This window comes from Anser anser (assembly GCF_964211835.1).
Source record: "Anser anser genome assembly, chromosome: 2".
NCBI lineage: Eukaryota > Metazoa > Chordata > Aves > Anseriformes > Anatidae > Anser > Anser anser.
In genome coordinates this window covers 131,332,061-131,352,086 of record NC_139721.1, presented here as the reverse complement: position 1 = coordinate 131,352,086, position 20,026 = coordinate 131,332,061, and the positions used below count along the sequence as shown (strand labels likewise).

Below are 20,026 nucleotides of genomic sequence, written 5' to 3'. Positions count from 1 at the left end.
CACATTCCTAGATAAACTTGCTATAAAATCTCATCTGAGCAGCAGCCTACCACATTTTAAAATGTTACCCAGTAATAGCTGCTTTATCAAGCCCTGAAACTTGTGATTGATTCTGAAAATTATTCAGCATTGAGTAATAATTCATGCAAATCCTCTTTTTGGCTGGGTAAAATGCAGCTCTGGTTAATAACATGATTAGCAAAAATTCTGCAAGCCCAGAGCCAGCGCTGACTGCCCCCAGCCCTGCTAACACAGCAGAGGCTCTTGGTAGGTGGAACCTACTTACCCAGTTCCTGCAGCCGGAGACATTTTCCACTGACAGACAGGCTGCTGAAAACAAAAACACAGCTATTGCAGAAGCAGCTGCCCCTTTGTACCAGCTGCATTTGACTTGTTAGACCACAGAATTGACAAGTAATTAGATATTTGCTGTAGCCCTGCCCTGCTGTACCTGCAAGGGAAAGCCATCAGAGAAAGTCTGCCCTGAGAAGAGCAGAGCTGTGTAGGTTGGCACTTGCTTTGGCATGCCCCTGAAAATGACGAGTAGACTTGATTCTTGCTGTGCAAACATGTCAGTGACAGCATAAAATCAGAGTAAAATATTTATCTGCTAGATTCAGTGTATGCTTGTCAGTATGAATAAAAAAAAAAAAAAAGAACTTGTAGAAACATATCTGAAAGGAGGAGACATTTTTCCTACTCCTCATTCACCTAAATATGCTGTCCTTTTGTATCTGTCACTGGTTTAAAAAATATTTCCTCTCACATTTGTCAGCAAACTTTTGGACAAATCACATTCCTTCTCTTTTGTCCTTGTGAAGAGGTCAAAAATAATAACGCTTCCCAGGATAAATATATATGCACATTTTATTTCTTTGAACAGTGCAGCAGATACAGTGACCACCTATGTTGGGCTGCTTGGCAATCCAGGTCTTAGAGACTAATGAAAGTTTCACTTTTGAGAAGCCAGTCATGATAGGACCTGAGAAATGCTTAGTTCTGAATGAATGGTGCAACAGCTCGTTTCAGGGATTTCATGAGACAGAAGGAGGGCCTGTACTCTGCCTAGTCTTCAGCTCAGCTGAAGAGTGTTTTTGAAGGCTTTAGGCACCATCTACAGATGAACAGGAATTCACAGAGCTTACAGGACATGAAAACACTGATTCTTAACCATGTGCGCCAGCATCAAGGCACCTCTCTTTAGGACACTTGGGACATTTGGGACACTGAGCCATGTTCAGAGTAAACACTGTTTTGGGAGAGGGTTGTTTTTTACCCTGCATTAGTTTAATGCTTCAGCAAAGAGCTACATACACGTTGTATTTCCTTGGCAGGGATGGCGATGCAGGAGCGGGTTGATTAGACCAGTCCATGAGAGGACTGCTGCAGCAGCCTATGAATTTTTCCTTTGATATTCACCCACCACCATTTCAATCCATCGTTTTATGCAGATGCCAATATGGGGAAAGATACCCTGTGTTAAAGAGACATCAAAGATTGCCACTGAGCCAATCCTGCACAAACGTCTAAAACTTCCCTGTAGTTTTTCAGGTTAAAAGACAAAGTTAGCGTGCTCTGAACATGATAGGCTTTGGATAAAAATCTAAAGGTCAAAAAATCAAAGCTTGGAAACTCAAAATGCATTTTAAGTAGGACTTCCCACACTATAGTCACTCTCCTTTATGGTTTGAGAGCAATTTTATACTGCTAAAATGTTCCTACGGCATTGTTTCCTACCTTAAAAAAAGGAACTTGAAGTAGGGAGAAAAGCTGAAGCAGCCATAATTAAACAACTGTAGCTTCTCAGGAATGTCTCTTTTCTCTGAAGCCATCACACATGATTAAATTTGGAAGTAAAATTAAGTCAATATTTGCTACAGTGTTTTAAGTGAGATGTCTCATAAATGTCTGTTAGAAATATGCTGCAAAAAAAAAAAAAACAAACCCACAACAGTGAAGGTACTACAGTTACAGTATGAGTCTGACAGCCAGCCCAAAGTACTTACAGATTTTAGCCCAAATGGTCTTGACTTTTAAAAATGTATGTCAAATTTGAGTGCTCCCTTAAAACAACACAGAATAGATTAGCAGTGGTGTCTAGTGGGAATCTAGCTAACGTAGACTCCCTATGTCAGAAACTTTGAAAATCAGGTTGCCCGTCAAATTAGCTTTAAAATTCACATCACTTTTTTAAAAATCCACTTCCTATTCTGTAAGTTAAAGAAATGCTTATACTCCTACAGAGCATTGGGAAAGTAAGTCATTAACAGTATGATGTCTTGAGGACCTCGTACCTACAGAAATGAGAGGAAGGAAATTTCACCTTTGCCAGGTGGCTGCTTTGGTGGCTTGTAAGATCTAGGTAAACACAATTCAAAAACCATAATAAACAATAACAAAGGTTGCTATTTTTTCATTAAAAAAATCATAAGTTAGAATTTTCATAGAGAGAGCTATTTCTGAAAAACAGGCAGGCATGCAGTCATCAGCATAATACGTGGCAGATAAATTAAACCCTTTCTCACTCAGGGTCCCAAACTTTTGTTGTTGTTGTTTTGTTTTGTTTCTAAAGAGAATTCAAAGACAGAGAAGTATCCATCAGTATAAAATTAAGTTATGGAAATTTCACAGAAAATTTCTTTCTTGAAATAATATTTTTGCAATACATGGGGCTTGGTTTGGATTGGAAAGAGCGTAAAGTTACAAGAAAAAGGCTCCACTGCTTCCTTATCTGTAAATTTTCCCTTTTCAACCAATAAGCATGAAAAAAATATGCAAAAAACGAGGAAAAAGAAAAGACTTAAGGCTAATTCTCCTGTTTTTTACTCTGCTCTGAGTCAGAGTAGCTCAATTTACCTGACTGGAAATATGTTTAGCTTAGAGGAGGAAAAAAACATGGCCTCTTTGCTTTGAACAGGCCACATGTGCAATGACCATTTTTCAGTTTAAGCTCCTTGTCTTAATGTATTAAATCTGGTATTTCCTTTCTATCTATTATGATGTCATACATTAGGGAGTAATGAGAAAGACACAGACCTCACAGTCTGGCATTCCCTTTTGTTCTGAGTTCATTCAACAAGGCCTCATTTTCTCTCCATGGCTTTCCTGCCTCCTTGGCTAGCTCTGCACCACATTTGAAGCACAAACCATGCCTCATTTAGCACAGACCTTGGCCCGCAGTTGACAAAGCGGACACACCATGCCTGGTTCTGATGCATCCCTATTTTGTTTTCACTGTTGTCACAATATTATGACAGCAGAAATCTCCCTGCAAGTGTAGATGCCTACAGATGAGCTTTATGATTTTGGCAGGTGGTAATATGGACTGTGCTCCTGGCTTAGCCCGGCTGCGAGGTCAAACCTTGTGATGCTGCTGGCTGCTGATCAAAGAAGCTGCTCAGCTGCTCGTTGGTAGCTGGGGCGGGGTGGGGGGGAGGCTGGTTATGCTTAGTGCTGCCCATTTTGTAGGCTAGTCCATAGTCACTGAAGCATAGTCATAATCTGGGATTGGTACCTGGAACGCACAACACGCATTGGTTACCAGAACTGTAAAGAACAGATGGGAGGCAAGAGGCGGATACACGTCTTTCAGGATTAAGCAGATAGCTTTACAGGCAGATTTCTCAATGGAAATGGCTGTGTAGTTAACTCTTAGCAAAAATCAATATTAGTTTTGATACTAGTCCTAAATTTTGGGAAGGATTCTGGCTGTAGATGTCAAACAGCTTCTTCTTATGACCATGTCTCCTGCCCAGCCCAGGCCTGTAGCATACTTACCCCTGCAGATCCATGTGTGCAAATGCTATTGAAACTGGTGGCAGTTACTCATGAGTATCAGCAGACATAATTTGGCTTGATATATCTAACTGTGCTGCCAAAAGCAGAGATGAAACAATGAGTTGAAATCTCATCTGTTCAGCACACTACGGATTGGTGTGACTATGGCAAGCATTCCCAAAAGTTGGTGTTTCATGCACTCACTCTTTGTTCCTCTTGTTATTCTAAATAACCTCCACATTGATGAGATGCTAGCAGAACTGATCTTAAGGTCACACAAGATCTTGCAGTCACACAGATGGCTTCCCTTGCCCTTTATAAATAAACAACATACAGGCTACTGTGTTCAAAAATCTGGCCATTCCTACTCATCCCAAGGAAAGATTAAGCACTGACTGAGGACAGGTTGAGTGACATCACCCTCCATTTGGTTAAAGTCCCACAATTGTTTTTCAATTTCAGCTTTATTTCTTACTCTAAAACTGATAAATGAAATTCTTCTCCTCTCATCTGATCTGAAAACTTCCTGGAAGGTGTCTATGCCAGCTGAGTCTCATGATAGCTTTGTAACTCCCAGTCCCTGCCTGGCTGGTCTCCAAAGACATCTTTATAAAAAAGTGAAGCCATATTCTGTTCCAAATGCTAACCACTCTATCTGTGAAAATCTATGGCTAGAACAAATGTGGGGGAGAAGAAAAGGTTGGTTTTCTCCCGTGCAGATGACTTCTGAATTGCTTACCAAAAACTGACTGCAAAAACAATGCTTTTCTTTTTTCATTTGTATTTGCTACAGGCTAGGATTTCTGATTTGTAAGGAGTACTTGCTTAGAACTAGTATGGTATACAAAGCAGAAACTGTAGTGTATTTTTTGAAAAGGAAGACATAGAGATTGAGGAAACAGGTGACAGTGAGGTTATCTTCCAAGATCCAGACAAGAACAACTGGGAGAAAAGGAACCCAGTTACCATCTGAGGAGCAAATCCTTGTCTACACAGTCTGAAGGGCTGCTAATTTCTTTTTGAAAGGCCCCAGAGACTGGCAAGTGGCTGAAATTCACAGAAACATTTGCATGTTGCGCTATCTGCTCTGCAATTACTGGCATTTCTGAAGAACTGTCCTTCCTACTGGGGTTTTGTACAGTTTGTTGTGGTCTGTATCACATCATTTCTCTCAAGAATGGAAAAAAATAATAATAAAAAGAGAAAAAGAAAAACACCTGTGCATTTAAATTACATTTAACAACCACAAAGCAACTTAAATACCTACTTATATACACATAACAGAATTAAAGAGGCAAAACCCACATTAATTTATCTTCAAAATCCCTTTTTTTTTTTTAGATTATTCAAAATTGCATATGCTTCTATTACTTTTTTTCCCCCCTCAAGGCAGTTCAAATACAACTCTCTGTTGTGTAGCTCATCATCACTGCTTTGAAATATTTTTTCCCACAAACCACTTCCTGCAGGGTCTATAATGCCAGCAAATGAGGACTTAAAAGCATGGATAAAGACAAAATACTAGGGTAAAACAAGAGCTGTTTGGGGGTAAGGTTTTTTAAGCCTTCAATCCTGAGCTCTTTAGTATTTCTTTCTCTCTTTTTACCTAGTTCAAAAGGTGTGGGAAAAAATTGTTCTTATATTTAAATAAATGGGCTGCTCTGGCTGAGGTTCCAAAACACAAAACATCCTCTAATCTTTGCAATATTAGTTAAAATCAGTGGATGAAAACTCCCATGTAAAATCTCCTAAAAGCATTTCTGTGATTAGGACAGATGACCTGATATTATCAGAATGCCCTATCCTTACTTTTTATGGGCAGAAAGGTCAGACTGAAAACTGAATAGAAATTGAATTGGCATAAGCTAGCTTTTTTGACCACAGATGTAAGCTGCATTCATAGGAAGCTTAGGACCTTGTTCTGCAGTGAGATGAATGGGGGGCAGACAGCTGTCTAACAGTTCTTGTTAAAACCTGGAATTATTTTTCCTAGTTTATACTTGCCACTGCAAATTGTTTAACAACTGTGGAATCTGAAGCAAATTCAAGAAAATAATCAACGAGGAAGTGCTATAAGAATTTCAGCTCAAGCATTTTACATTTTGTAGCCTTGGTGTTGTTGTACGTTGTTGTTATTATAATTATTATTAAATAAGGTTTATACACAAACCTTTTCAATTTCGCATACAGGTTCCTATTTATGCTTAAGGTGTGTTGGGTATCACTGCACAGTCAAATTGCTGGGTCAACCTAATACTAGAATATTGTATTAACATATCAGTGACTGAACAACAGAAGATACATATTTAATCACTAATTTATATCAGTAGGGATGTTTCATGTACTGTCATGGGTTCTTAAGTAAAATAACTCATCACAAAATGTATGTTAGGAGCAGGATTTTGAGGTGAAACCGCACTCAGAAAAAAAAAAAAAAATCCAGAAAGTGTGGCAGTCTGAGTTCCACAACTTGCTTTTGGAAGCAATAGGAAATTGGAGGTGTAGAAAGCAAATCCTGTGGAAGAATGAGAATGTACTGTAGACAGCAGTCTGCCAGCAAGGGAGAGCAAGGTGGCACAGAAAACATCTTTCCATTTTTGTTGTTTTCATGTGAGAGAGATTGTAACTACAGTAGAAGGAATCGTATACACTTTGGGATACCATCAAGACTTTTCAAAGATTTTTGAAAAATTAGTGAGAGGGATGCTAACCCTGGAACAGAGATGGAGAGAGCACTTCCTGGCATTGCTGGCTAGTCAGAGCATTCACCTCAGTGCTGACAACAGCAGAGCAGGAAGGTGAACATGAGCCAGTTGCTCCAATCAGTGTTCCCTCCTCAGTCTATATGAATTACTATTAATAAAACATGAAATGCCTTCAAGAATAGTATAGCCAAGAGCCTAGTGTCAAGTTGAAGCTTGTTCATTCTCATAAAAAGAGCTGATTTAGAAGAAATGGCATTTTCCAGCAAGAACTCACTTTACAGAAGACCTCTCAGACAGTTTTATTTTAAACACAACACAGCCTATGAAAATTAAACATGAAGTGATCCTAACAGAAGAATCAAAATTTTTTTCAAAGTCAACTTCAGTGGGTCTAATTCCACTGATATACATAAATTTCAGGTTAGATCTATGAAACTGATGATTTACAGTTGCAACCTGTAAAAAACATAGAAAAAAATATGTGGATTTCCTTGTCTTTTATACTGATGTTTTCCTTTAGGCACATCATTTATGTTTGTCTCTTGTTTTCTTTGTTCCTTTTTTTTTTTTCTTTTTCTTACTTTGCATCTATTCTTTTTATCTGCAAAATAATCTTATTTTTTATTGAAGGCTTTCTGTTACTCCACTTATGCAGTTCTTAACTCAGTAACAGGTTTCATCACTAGCAACAAATAATATAGCATATATATTTATTTATGTACGCCTTGGCAATGCTCTCCTTGGGCAGACACTGCAAGGGTGGGGCACAAAGGTATACATTTGCTTCTTCTCGGCCTTAACCAGTAGTTGGCCTTTAGATATTCAATTCTCTGCCAATGCTGTACCTTCATTTCCTTCTCCATTGTCTAAGTCCTCTTACCTATCATCACAGTGAATACTTCTGACTTTGTGATCAAAACCTGACAGAGACAAGCAAAGGCATGTTGTTAATTTTATCTATGTCCGGAAAAGTGACAGGGAGCATAGAGTCACAACCAGAAATGAAGGCCTCCCCAAAGACTGAACTCACACAGCTGGTCTGAGCTTGATCGTGCTCAGAGATCAAAAAGAGATGAAGCCGCCTATTGGCATAAGCATAGCATCAAGGCAGAAAGGGCAGCACAGGATTGGAGCAAGTTTTATGTGGAGACAAGTTATAGTAGGTGTTCAGAAACAAGCTAAGATTTCAATCTTAACAAAAATGGTTTTGGAAGTGATCTGGAATCCTGTAACTTACACTGACTCTTGCTTTTTTGTCATCTGGATACTTCTCAGCTGTCAGGTACAATCTAATTTCTCCGTAGGAGACAGATTCTATTTCATCAAAACCAGCAAACCTCTTCAGTGATTTTTACACAATGCAAAGTACTATAAAATGATGTCAGCTGAGCTATTATTGCAGAGTTGGGGAACCTATACAGAAGTAAAGTCAGCTGGTTTCTTTTTTATTACACAAACTTCTTAGTTTTACTTGTGAATTCCAGTCCCAAAAGTGCCAAAACCTAACCTCAGCTATAACAATATAATTCCCATGAAGTCATTGGTAGTAGCTTAATTTGAGACCCGGGATCATTTTGTTAGAAAAGTAGTTTCCACATTTATGATTTACATGGTTTTATCACTTAAACATCTTCCTTATGGAGGCATTAGGTCTGTGGCTTGTGTTGCACTTCAAAGAAGAAGAGTAATATAGGAATGACTCTCTGTCTTCCACTGTCTCCAGAAATGGAAAAAGAGTGTGAAGACACCAAGATACTTCTTCACAGTCAATTATAAAACATGTGCTTAGCAAGTTTGGACTTGCATGCTTTGTGTTGTAAAACCTGATAATGTGCTAAAAATGTGTGGGAGTGTGTCTTTTCTGTCAGTCTCTGTATATGCTTGGGGAGGGGGGGTGCTGATGGTGGGATAGGGGTAGAGGCAGGGAAGCTTCCTCCCACATACTTGTCTTTACAGTTCTCCAAGGATATGTACGGAGCTGATGAGGCACCAAAACTGTATGGAACAAGTGAGACTGCTTATAACAGATCTGGCAGGAAAGGTGTTGGAAATGTTGGCTTTTTCTCTTCCCCTGTAGTTGCATAGGACCCCCACGCATTTCATTTAGCTAGAAATGATGCTTGTTGGAAGTATGCAAAACATGAATAAAACTACATTTTCTGTGTGCTGATTCTCACCGTAATGGCACTAAAATACACGGGTAGTATCTTCACTCCTCCGCATTCATACGGAGAGATCAGTCATTCTGTTGGTCTTAATGCTTGCCTAGCACCAAAGACTGCAAGGCCTGGGGCACAGCGAGTGTCTCAAGATGACAACCATCTCCTTCTGCTCTCCTCACAGGCCCTCCTGGCATCCTCTCAGTGCTAAATGCACTCCCTGGGGGACTAAGCAGAGTTTTTGCTTCCCCTTTCTGTTTTGTCAGTTGAAGAGACAAAACAGAACTGAGCTACATTCCCCAGTTCTCTGCAGAGCGCTCAATGTATTAAGGATGGAAAATCTGTTTTGTGAAAGGCCATTGGATATCAATGTTTCCGTTTGGTTCCACTTGGAACAAATACTCCAAAATTCCTCATGTGGTGGGGGCAGGGGAAGCCAAACAAATAAAAGATAGTTTCCATTACAATGTACAATATGGGTAATTACCTTTACCTCCTACTTAGGCAAAAAGGCATTTAATGTCAAACATTTCATTCTGTAACTAAAACGCAATCATTTTGATATTTGTCAGGGCCCATTTCTGTTTCAGTGAAAGAAATTATGGTTGGAGTGGTCATGATTACAGGAAGCATTTGTGTTCAGATGCCAAACGGCTCCATCAAAGCCTTCCCAATGAGTGCTGGTTATATCACTTGGTAGTCTTACTTCTGCCCTAGGCAAGAGAGAACAGACTGGCTCAGCAACAATGAAAGGGTGCAAAAACCCATAAAGCTCTTTCAGAGTTGATATAACAGCATGCACTGGGTGGGGCACAGGAAAGAAAATATACCCGCTGCTCTTCACACAAATGATCAGAAGAGCCTCCCCATAAGGAGAAAGAGTCAGAGACCTGCCTCTGCTCTGCTCTGTTTGAAGTGTTATAATTAGAGCTGATTTGCTACAAGAAAGTAAGTGTTCTGAATCTAGTTTAAAATTGTATTAGTGTACTCCCCGTGGAAACTAGAAAGGGATTTTATGACATAATATTAAAAATCCTTCTTGGGTCTTCTCTGGGAGTGACACCAGTCATTACGCAAAGGCTCTCGCCAGTCCAAATCAATTTTACTATTTTTATCCATAATTTCTAGAACTACAATAAAGACATGAAAAATGCTTATTTCCTAAGATGAACTGGAATAGCTCCCAGAGGATTTAATTGGTGATATCTTATGCTGCAAATGCATGCTTGAAAGTGTTTATAAATATCCCACTTCATGGAAAAAAAGTTATGAGTGGTGATAGAAATCTGTCTGGCAGAAAATAGCATGTTATCTGCCAGCAAGAACAGATTCCCAGTACAATGCAATGCAGTCCCAGCTGTGTTAAAAAGCCATATATTAAGGATAATTAAAATATTATAAATCACCACTCAGAATGGCTTACTCCAGAAGTAGCCTTCTGAGTCAACTGCTACTGAAGCTCGAGAGGAAACTACAAGGCTAAAATAAAAGGTTGAAATCAGAGAAAAGAATCCAAATAGTTACTTCTGAGAAGAATTCACTTCTTTAAGCTTATTTCTTAAGAGCACTGATTCTCTCCACTAATAAAAGGACAAGTCAATGCTTGGGAGTGAATAATGTCATCAAAAGAGCACTTCCAGCCAATTCATAAGCAGTCTAGCAAGACTTTAGTATAAAAATCTTAGTCTTCCCACACATTCAAAACCTATCCAGAAAGTCTGCTTACCTATAGTGAGGTCAGTGTAGTGCTATTGATTTCCTCCAAGGAGCATGCCCCACAGTCATTTTATTTTATCCCAGTTACTTACTTTTATTTTATATACATATATATATATGTATGCATATTTACTAATAAAAGGGAAGTTAGCACTAACTGAAACATATTCTCGACGTCTGTCAATAGCTGCTAACAAGACTCAACTATAACTGAACACTGAAAGGGGAAGAAAAAATATCTCATAGCAAGCAACACTTTTGTAGGACATTTGATATACAATATTATGCACTATAAACTACAATCAAAAAGAAAAAAAATCAACTTGATGACATATACTGCATCTGGGTCATGGGCAACTTGACAGTGTTTTTGCCTTGAGCCATGGCCATGTCAGCTTTAATGTGACATTTAATATATTTAACCATAAACATATGACACATCCTTAGAAATCCTTATTGTCTAAATAGCCTATTCTTACATGCATAATTGCCAACAACAGTAAATAAAATTCAGCATGAAGTGACATTTTGTAAGACCTTATCATTTTTGTCCTGTGGCATTAGTCTAGCATATGCTATAAAGCACGAGCCACATCCTGGATATATATATATATATATTTAATTCTGCACATTGACATTATATTTAAGATTCAATGCTAATAGTAACAAGAAATATGAACTTTACATGGAACTGAGCTGTCTGCTTGTGTTTTCAAGACCTTTGGACAACAACGTAAAATCCCTGTAACTGACTGCAGTAATTTATGACAAGGACCAGGGCAACTTACCTTGGTAGGTGTCAGTAACTGCATCCAATGTTATTGCCCATTGCATAGAAGTACCTGAGTAGCACATCTGGTGATGCTTAAATCTCTGGTGCTCTGTAATCAACAGCTTGGTGTGAGGCACCTTTTAAGTTGATTAATTCTTTACACTTAGAGACTCAATAAACTTCTCTGAAGAGAATGGAACATATTTCTTTTCCAGTTTATAATGACATTGCTTCTAAATTTAGAGCACAACATGAATCTTCCAGGGTATCAAGAGTCACACTGTGTTGATAAAGGATATAATTGTTACGTATTTGCCAAAATTCAGCTAAATTAATGTTCAAAATTAAGGAAAGAGACCATGAAATTGAATAGGAGATACATTTTAGTTTTGGCTTTTATCTGAATTTTTAAGCACTTCTTTGTAACTCTCAGAACCTGTTAGGATTGAACCACTTGAAATTTGTCAGCTCTGTGACAGAGGTTATGCAGCCTTATTACCCTTTTTAGGAAGACTGATAATTTTGGAAGCAGTCAGAAAGTACAAAGACATATTTCAACAAGGTGAACTGGAATTCAGGACTTGGTGAAGGAAGAGGAATAGTGCCCTCCTCAATTTCTTGCTAAGCCGAGCTCTTTCATTATTGGAATGACAGATGTTTATGCCAGCAAAGGCTACTTCTTTTTAATCAAAAACATACTTGGTCATATAGTTTGAGCTTTACATAAATAACAAAAGTATATGGGAGGACGAGTCTATGTATGCCTCTATATGAGGAAGTTACTTAGTGTACATCTATGACAGATGTTATTGCAATGTGTGCCAGTCTTTTGCTATGATGCAGACATCATAGATAAATGGATAGCAAGAAAAAAAAAATCATTCTTGCCATCCATATGTCTGTGGTTTTGTCTGTAGTAAAAATGGAGTGCTACTGCAGTCTTTGTTGCCACAAAACCTGTAAATCTTGCCTGTACCTGTGTGATAGAAGAGCAGAATGTTGCACATTGCAATAGCAGAAGCAGGTGGTGACAGTGCTAACATACATTTTCAAGATTTTCTCTGGCTGTGCTTTGTGTGGTTTGGAGCTTCTTCATCTTGCTATAAATTTATTGCTTGAAATACCTTACACAGGTGAGTTCACAAACAATTATTTATATGTTGTCCTGCCCAAACTGCATCCGTTGTTGCATAAACTTATTTTTACTTTTAGTGACTAGAAGCTTTGTAGCATTTCTCCCCCCCTGTAAATTAAGGGAATTTAGCATCGATGGCCAGCTGATGATCACTTTATTCGCAGACTAGTTTGCTCTTTGCTGTTTCTCCTCTTCACTTTGGCAGGGTCTCACAAGTCCAGCTTTGCAAAGAAGACAGCAGAAGCTATGTTTATTACTTATTTACGTTTTTTTAAACTAGTATCTGCATTCTGCACTCGCCTTGAACTTGTGTTTAGAGATCTTTGGAGAAAACTCCATAGGCATGTTCTGAAAAAAATAAAATCTAGCCTGACCAAGTGCTGAGCTTTTTGAAGGAGCAAAGGTAAAATGCTGTGAAAAGGCCATGGAAGAGGCCAGGTTAGATGATAATAATGGTACAGTGTCAGCCGACGAAAAGATTTTTTGGTGGAATAACAAGAAGAATATTTCATTAAGTAACTATATTTCCTTTGCTACTCTTAAACTAGATGACTGGATAACTGTGTTAGACTTCAAGGTTGCAATCATATCAGTACTGTATAAATACTATTGCTCAAAAAGTACCTGGTACGTTTTACGGTACTGAAGTGATTGTGCTCTGAAGTTTGGTTTACCTTTTTGACCCATTGATGAAGTGTATAGTTAAGTTTTGAATAATATAAAAACAGAAGTTTCTCAGTCACAGCTTTGTGCTAAAATAGGTTTTAACTAAAAAGAACTGAGACTTCTTATATGGTGTGATGTCTTCATCATGTTTGTGTTAAGAGAAACAAGTATGGAAAACGAGACTATCTGATCTAACTGAACCAAAACAAAGCAGACTTAAATCTTTTTCAGAAGAATTTACAAGTTTCCAAACTACCTACAAATTAAGTTATAGAAATTGATTTTATTTTATTTTATATTTTTTTAGTTACATGATATGTATTACGTACAAATATGATAACTGATACATGACTTAATAATACTTAATAATACTTATATGCTGGGAACATGGGAACAGTTGTTTTCCAGAGTAAATAATACTGTTATTAGTAACAGTAGTCTCCCATGCTACAATAGTAGGATATATGCTATAAATTATTTCTGTTTTCTTCATTGGTATTTTCTGGATATTTCTTTGTGAAAGGTTTCTATTGTCAGCTAGCAAGTTCTGGCTGACATGGTAAAATCATGAACTGTTTGAATGTGCTGAGACATACCATGAGTTACCAGGGTTTTAGAAAGAATCTGCTAAAACAAGAGCCCCAGTCATGATGGGACTTTAAAAGTGAGCAGTACAAATTGGAGCTGAGCAAAATGATTCCTCCAACTATATATATATATATATATATATAGTAAAATATACTATATAATATGATATAAATGTATATAATATATAATATATAGTAATAGTGTATAATATAGTATATAGTAAAAGTATATAGCATAATAGTAAAATATACTATATATATGTAAAAGAACACAGAGACTTGAAAATCTTGACCAGATCAAAAGGTCATAACTGACAAAAATAGACATTTTCAAAAAGAATAGAAACAGTTTAGGCCTTTCACAAGAATAAAAATTGATGAACTAAAAGGAGAATCAGGGGGATATGTTCATACAGTGGGAAAGACATTTAGTTGCTGGACCATTGATGTTCAGAGGAAGTCTATATGGAACAGAGAGGGAAAAAAAAAAAAAAAGAGACATAAACAGACAAACTTATGTACTCCCAGATTAAGAAGGGATCCTATGAAGACAGCAGATGCTCAGGAGCACAGTTAACCACTGAACTGACTAACTGGAGGCTGGGATGCATTGCTCCTAGAGTACTGTGCAGCTCCTCTGTCAGCAATGTGGTTGCCTCCAGGCTGACAGGGAGTTGTAGCCTAGCGCAGCAGGAAATGTTTCAAAGCTGCTATCTGAAGAAAGGAAAATTTGGCTCCCTGGTCTTCCCATCCATAACGTGCTGAGCTTCAGTTCCCCAGGTTTACAGTTAGGGTAATGATGTTTGCGTGGAAATATAAATAAAAGGTTGGAAATTGTACTTGCATCTCCATTACAGTATATGCATGCCTGTGCATGCATGCACTAGGTTTTGTATAAGTTTTTCTGTTTTAGCTTACAAGAACATTTCAAGGTTTTATTATATACCCATAATTTCTTAATTCTTGATTTATAGCAGAGATTGTGTATATACTTATAACTCTCATCTATATTTCAATTATTTTCATCTATGTTGCCTAATTTTCTTTGTTCATCAATTTTAAAATTTTCCACAAATGTTTGTTTTTGCATCTGTAATGATATGTTAAAGAAAGAAGCAATAATGTCATTTACTTTTTAGAGTTAACTTAATTTATTACATCATCTCTGTTTGTTGTATGCCTCTTCCCATGACTATATTAATCCATTTTAAACTGTTGATCTTATCAAGCTAAAACAAATTAACATAAACAGTAGAACAACAGATTTCAAATGTGGGATTAATTTAATGTAAATTTCAGTTTTATTTGCAGTGTCTTGGTATTTTGTCACCCTTGTGTAGCCATAGGTTGTTGCATTTCAATTTGGAAACCTTTGGCTGCTTAACATCTTGATCATTTAGAAGAGGACTTCTGTGTTATTTTACAGTTTGTTCTAGTTTAAAATTAAGTGAGATTATTACATTTCTTTTTCAATAATAGCTTTTCTTTTTTTTGAATACTAAGAGCCATTGAAAAAAATAACATTTTTTACCAGAAGCCCTTTCTGACAGAACTACTATGTTTTCAATAAAACCTGATGGAAATACATTTTATGGGATAAAATGGTCTTAATGGAAATATTCTCAAGGGAAAACAGTACCCCAGCCTCTTTTAATAATGGAACAGTTTTGTCAAAATAGAAACTTAGAGGAAAGTAAGGTTGATAGTTTTTCCTTTAAGCAGTTGGAGCTATAAGTATGTGTAAAGTATATATTACATAGTTTGTATTTCCTTGCCATAGTAATTTTTATCAGCATGCAACATGTCCATAACTTCTCGTTTTTATTGATGGGCATTGTGGAGAATAATCCCATGAGGTCAATTTCTGGTTAAAAAGACAAAAGAAATATCTTTCAGCATACCTACCACACATTAGTCATTGAACTGTACAAAACTTTGTATAAGCCCACACTCTGCCAGTAATAAAGAATGAGGAAATTAAAGAGATTTTTTTTAAAATTCCCAAACCTTAGTATAAGAAAACATTCATGTCTTAGTTTGATTCTTGTGATCTCCCCACATCTTCCTTCTTCGCTGAAAATCACACTGCAAAAGTTTTCTTACTCTCCAGCTGCTCTGTCCCCACACCATACTGCCTCTGAGGACCATCTCATTGACTTGCTGGCTTTTACTACATCAGCGTCCTTTCTCCATTTGTTCGGCTACATGAAAATACTATTTGCCCTGTTTTTCTACTTTTCAGTCTTTTTCTGTTATCCTTCTTTTACAGAAAAAAAAATTTAAAAAAAATAAAAGTAGCTTGTCAAGGATAAGCCAGAGTGAATAAATTAATTAACAGGTCAGCATTAACAAATTGCCCCAGGCTGGCTGTAAACAGGCACCGTAGCGTGCCTGAACAGTGCACAGTGAGAGGGGCACCTGGTGTCGCCTCAAAGCCCCACTTCAAAGATGTCTTTGGCTTGTTGTTGCCAGCCCAACACTCCCAAACTGAGCCACTGATGAGATGCTACTGGTCCCTGCAATCAGGGGGCTCACAGACACGAGAGAGTAGTATTTCTCCTTCACTGCTGATACATAGAAACATCCCACAAGAGGTAACTCTGAAAGAAAGGTTTTTAAATTTTTTTTTTTTTAATCAATATCAGTTCAATTCAAAGGGAAAGTCTTAAATGGACTGACACAATCTCCCTAATTATGTGCATGTTTCCTTGCCTATACTGAGATGTTATTTGGTCTGCTCTCTTCCTCAGTGTAACCTGGTATCTGTGGAAATAATAGAGAAGTCAGACAACATTCACTGTTCAAAGATATATACTCATATATAAATACGTGTGACTTTTTATACCTAGAACTACACATTTATGGGATATTTTAAATACAGTCAGACTGGAGTTATTTTTTCTACTCTGTGTTATTTCTTACTTTCAAATTAGTTAAAAACAAAATATTTGTAGCTCTGTGCACTTTAAATTCCTCCATCACCTTTGTTTATATCCATATTATACAGCCATCCATAATTGCGACCAATAATTCAACCTATTTACCCTTTTGTTTGGCTCAGTTTGATAACTTTACATTATGGGGACAACATCAAGGAAATTAAGTAATTTTGTTATTTCATTTGTATAATTGAATTTGTCTGAACTATAGCTGAACCGGAATCTAAACTTCGGTAGAGAGGATTAATATATGCTTGCAGATTTAGCGTGAGAAGGAATATTTTTTTTTGATCATAGGTTAATTTTATACCAAGACCACTGGACAAAGATGACTGTCATAAAAGGAGAGATCAAGGAAAGTTGAGACTGCAGCTACCCAAAGGATGGGAGCTGAAGCAGCTGTTTGCACAGGAAAAAGCTAATGTGAGCTGATGCTGAGGGGAAACACAGGATGTTGCTTGCCCAGAGGGTCAGGAACAGACCTTCTGGGAAGGAGAAACCCTTTTGAACATCTCCAGCCTATGTGTTGTCCTCACATAGGACCTAAACAGCAAGTGTAGTGCAGGGATGCAGCTTTCCTAGTGACAACTCTACAGCCAGGGTGTGCAAGAAGGGAATGTGCCCAGTGTGGTGCAGGCTGGAGGATTAACTTTGATGGCAACACCAACTAGAGATCTGTGCTCAGGGCAAGCAGCCTGATGTGGCCACTGTGATTTACCCTTGTCACATGGTTCTTGAGAGCAGAGAATAATTATTTCACCCTAGACATGTTATCACACATTCCTGGGCCAATGTCCATTAGGTCTGAAATGAAGTAGCTTGGATAAGTGAAGGCAAAACTTTTCAGTGTCTGGTGCTAGCTCAATTTGTTTTAAGAAGCACTATAGCTTGCTGTCCCTAATGCCCACCCAAAGATGTCAGTGCAAAACTTGGCATTGGTTCAAACACTCTGAGATCATCGGCTTAGACAACGGAAAGGCTCTTTGTAATTTGAGTTGACCGTTGAATGTGGATTATACAATCCTGCTAGCCTGGCTGCCATTGTCCTCCTAAAGGAATATTTTTCTCACACAGAGAATTTAGCTCAAAAGAAATATTTGATGTCTATTGCATTTCTTTTCCCATCTGTAGAGGATAAGAAAGCTCTTAAACTACCCAAATCAGTACCCAAAACTACCCAAACTACCCTAATTCTCTACATCCAATTTTCAGCACAACGGCGACATGTTTCTCTTCCTTCAGAACAATGTGCTTAACGCTCTACAGAAGCTTATATGGGATACTTTCTATTGATGAAAGTTTCACACTAACCCCTACTAGTCTGAGATTATTTTATGCCTTTAAGGATGACAGTTCTCATTCATTCCAAAATCACTTCTAGTTGACAGTCACCTTTAAAAAAAATGAGGGCTGGTTTAAAAGATTAGATTTACAGACAGTATTGCGAAAGACACTTCAATGGGAAGCCTGTTGAATTGCCTAGCAGTTGATTTTTGTATCTGAGTTCCAGTTATTTGTTTATCTATTCTGAGGTCTTGTTTGTCCTTTTTGTTTTGTTTTGTTTTTAATGTAGACATACACTAAGCTTGATTCTGTCATTCAGTGTTTTTTTTTTTGGGGGGGGGGGGGGAGAGGGAGCTTTATGGCTTATCTATTTATGCATACTTGCTATTTTGGTTTCTTGTCCTCCAAATCTATGTAGAATATTTACATTACTGTTCTAGTTGCATTCTTCACTGCTGAACCATTCACCTAAAAGCAGGATGTGAATGCAGGGTGCGTTGGTTAAATGCTGTCCTTTTCCCTACAGTGAAAGAAAGGCAAGGTAAATGGATTCGATAGTTCTGCTCATTGAATGTGTGCCATTCCAGGGTAGGGTAAGTCCAAGGAGACACATAGTGAGACTTGCCTGCAACATATCTAGAAAGTAGACTTTGAGGATGTTCAGACCACTACTGAACAACACACAAGCAGGGGCAATAGAGTCAGACAAAACCAGAGCACAGTCCCTTCATTTTAAGAAAAGTAGGAAGTGTTGGCTCAGGTAGAAGTCTATTTATTGTCATTCCACATGATCTGTGCAACACACTTCTCCACCTCCTTTCCATCCTTGTGCTCCTCTTGTCTCTATTTGGCTTTCACCTTAACTTTCAATATGCCATATATCAGTTTCACAGCAACTTATTTATTCAGGTGTGTGACTTTGTCCCTGTCCATTCACTCCACTTATAAACTTACTGTGAAAGAAATGGTTAAACACGAGACATGACAAAGCCTAAGCACAAAGAGCAATCAAGGAGCTCTTCAACAGCTGTTGCTGCTCTGAAATTTGTTGTAAAAACAACCTTACAAATGAGCTTCTAACACTTCATGAGAAGAAAACATCACCTGGACTCTGCTACCTGATGGTTCAATGCCATCACAGCAAGAAGTGTCCAATCAAAATGTGAGAAATAGGGCTTCAGAGGATACTGGTATGCTGGTTAGCCTGTTGTGTGTTCTTTGCTGAGCTACAATACAGATTTTTGGTATTAGCTCAATTGAGGGGTGGGGTTAAATGTATATTCATTGCTCTGTTGTAACTTTAGACAGCCATATGAACAGAGCTTGTTGCTGTTTCTTTTGTGAAGCACAAAGACCAAACACTTGCCTTCCTAAAAAAAAGAACTGAGTGAACATCTAATGCCTTTCCCACAGATATCCTGCGAGGAACTAGGAAATCAAATTGAGCTGATTTACTGCTCTTTGTTGTGATACTCGAAACACAATTACATTTTTTTTTTTAAAGGCAACTATTGCCCAAAGTGGTAGGAGAGCCAATATTTTAGAGGTAGTTAACGCAATACAAACATTCCACACGCAGTTGATTAAATGAAAAGCAACACTAAATAACACTCTATCTATAGTACATATTTCATTCATTGCGCAGACCTGGCCTGAGGCTTGTTTAAAAAAGCACCAGATGTTTCTCCAAGAAATGTATTTGTCTTTGTGTGATGACAGATGCTCTTTGAAATCACAAAGTATGTAATAGCAGAGTTTGCCATTTGAAATCAGGAAATTCAATTTGTTTCCTTAGAGGCACAACTGAAGGGCAAAATCCAGTAAGAATTGCTGTATAAACTAATGCTTTTTAACATTATGTACTCTTCTTGCTACTTTGAACCTTATTTCCAACACAGTTCCCAGAAAGAAATGGGAAAATCAGCTTCTAAATACAAGAAACCTCTGCCAGTGGGATTCTTTCCTCTGTACTTTCCCAGTATGCTGTTTTTCTTAAGCACAAATTTACCTATTGTATTAGTCACATCGCATGGTCCTGCAGACTGAGTTTTAAATAAGTTAATCAAAAGGCCCGAGGGAGGAAAATGTACTCAGTATGAGCTAATAAATGAAATTTCTAAATACCATGTAGCATATCCTCTCAGTAATTCTCACATTGTAGTGAATTCAAATAATGCAATGCAACAAAAGACGGTTACATGCTTAAATTTGATAGAATGGATTTGTTTAAAAAAGTAAAAAATAAAAGACATAAAAAGTCACTAAGATGAGCACAGCACATGAATT

General features: G+C 37.6%; 1 protein-coding gene across 30 annotated transcripts in view; it reads right to left on the bottom strand.

Moving 5' to 3' along the window:
• Positions 1-13,613, bottom strand: part of LOC310893625 (uncharacterized protein) — a 72,363-nt gene extending 58,750 nt beyond the window's left edge. For 19 of the 30 annotated variants that reach the window (XR_014579139.1, XR_014579140.1, XR_014579141.1 and 16 more), the window contains exon 1: positions 287-13,613. Coding sequence is in view for 6 of the 30 variants with exons in the window: in XM_083822861.1 (XP_083678987.1) it covers positions 287-330; positions 452-571 (164 nt within the window). In the remaining 24 variants the exon portion in view is untranslated. The remainder of the gene's footprint in view (positions 1-286) is intronic. The other 11 variants (XR_014579149.1, XR_014579150.1, XR_014579151.1 and 8 more) reach the window with 2 other exon arrangements.
• Positions 13,614-20,026: the final 6,413 nt, after the last annotated feature.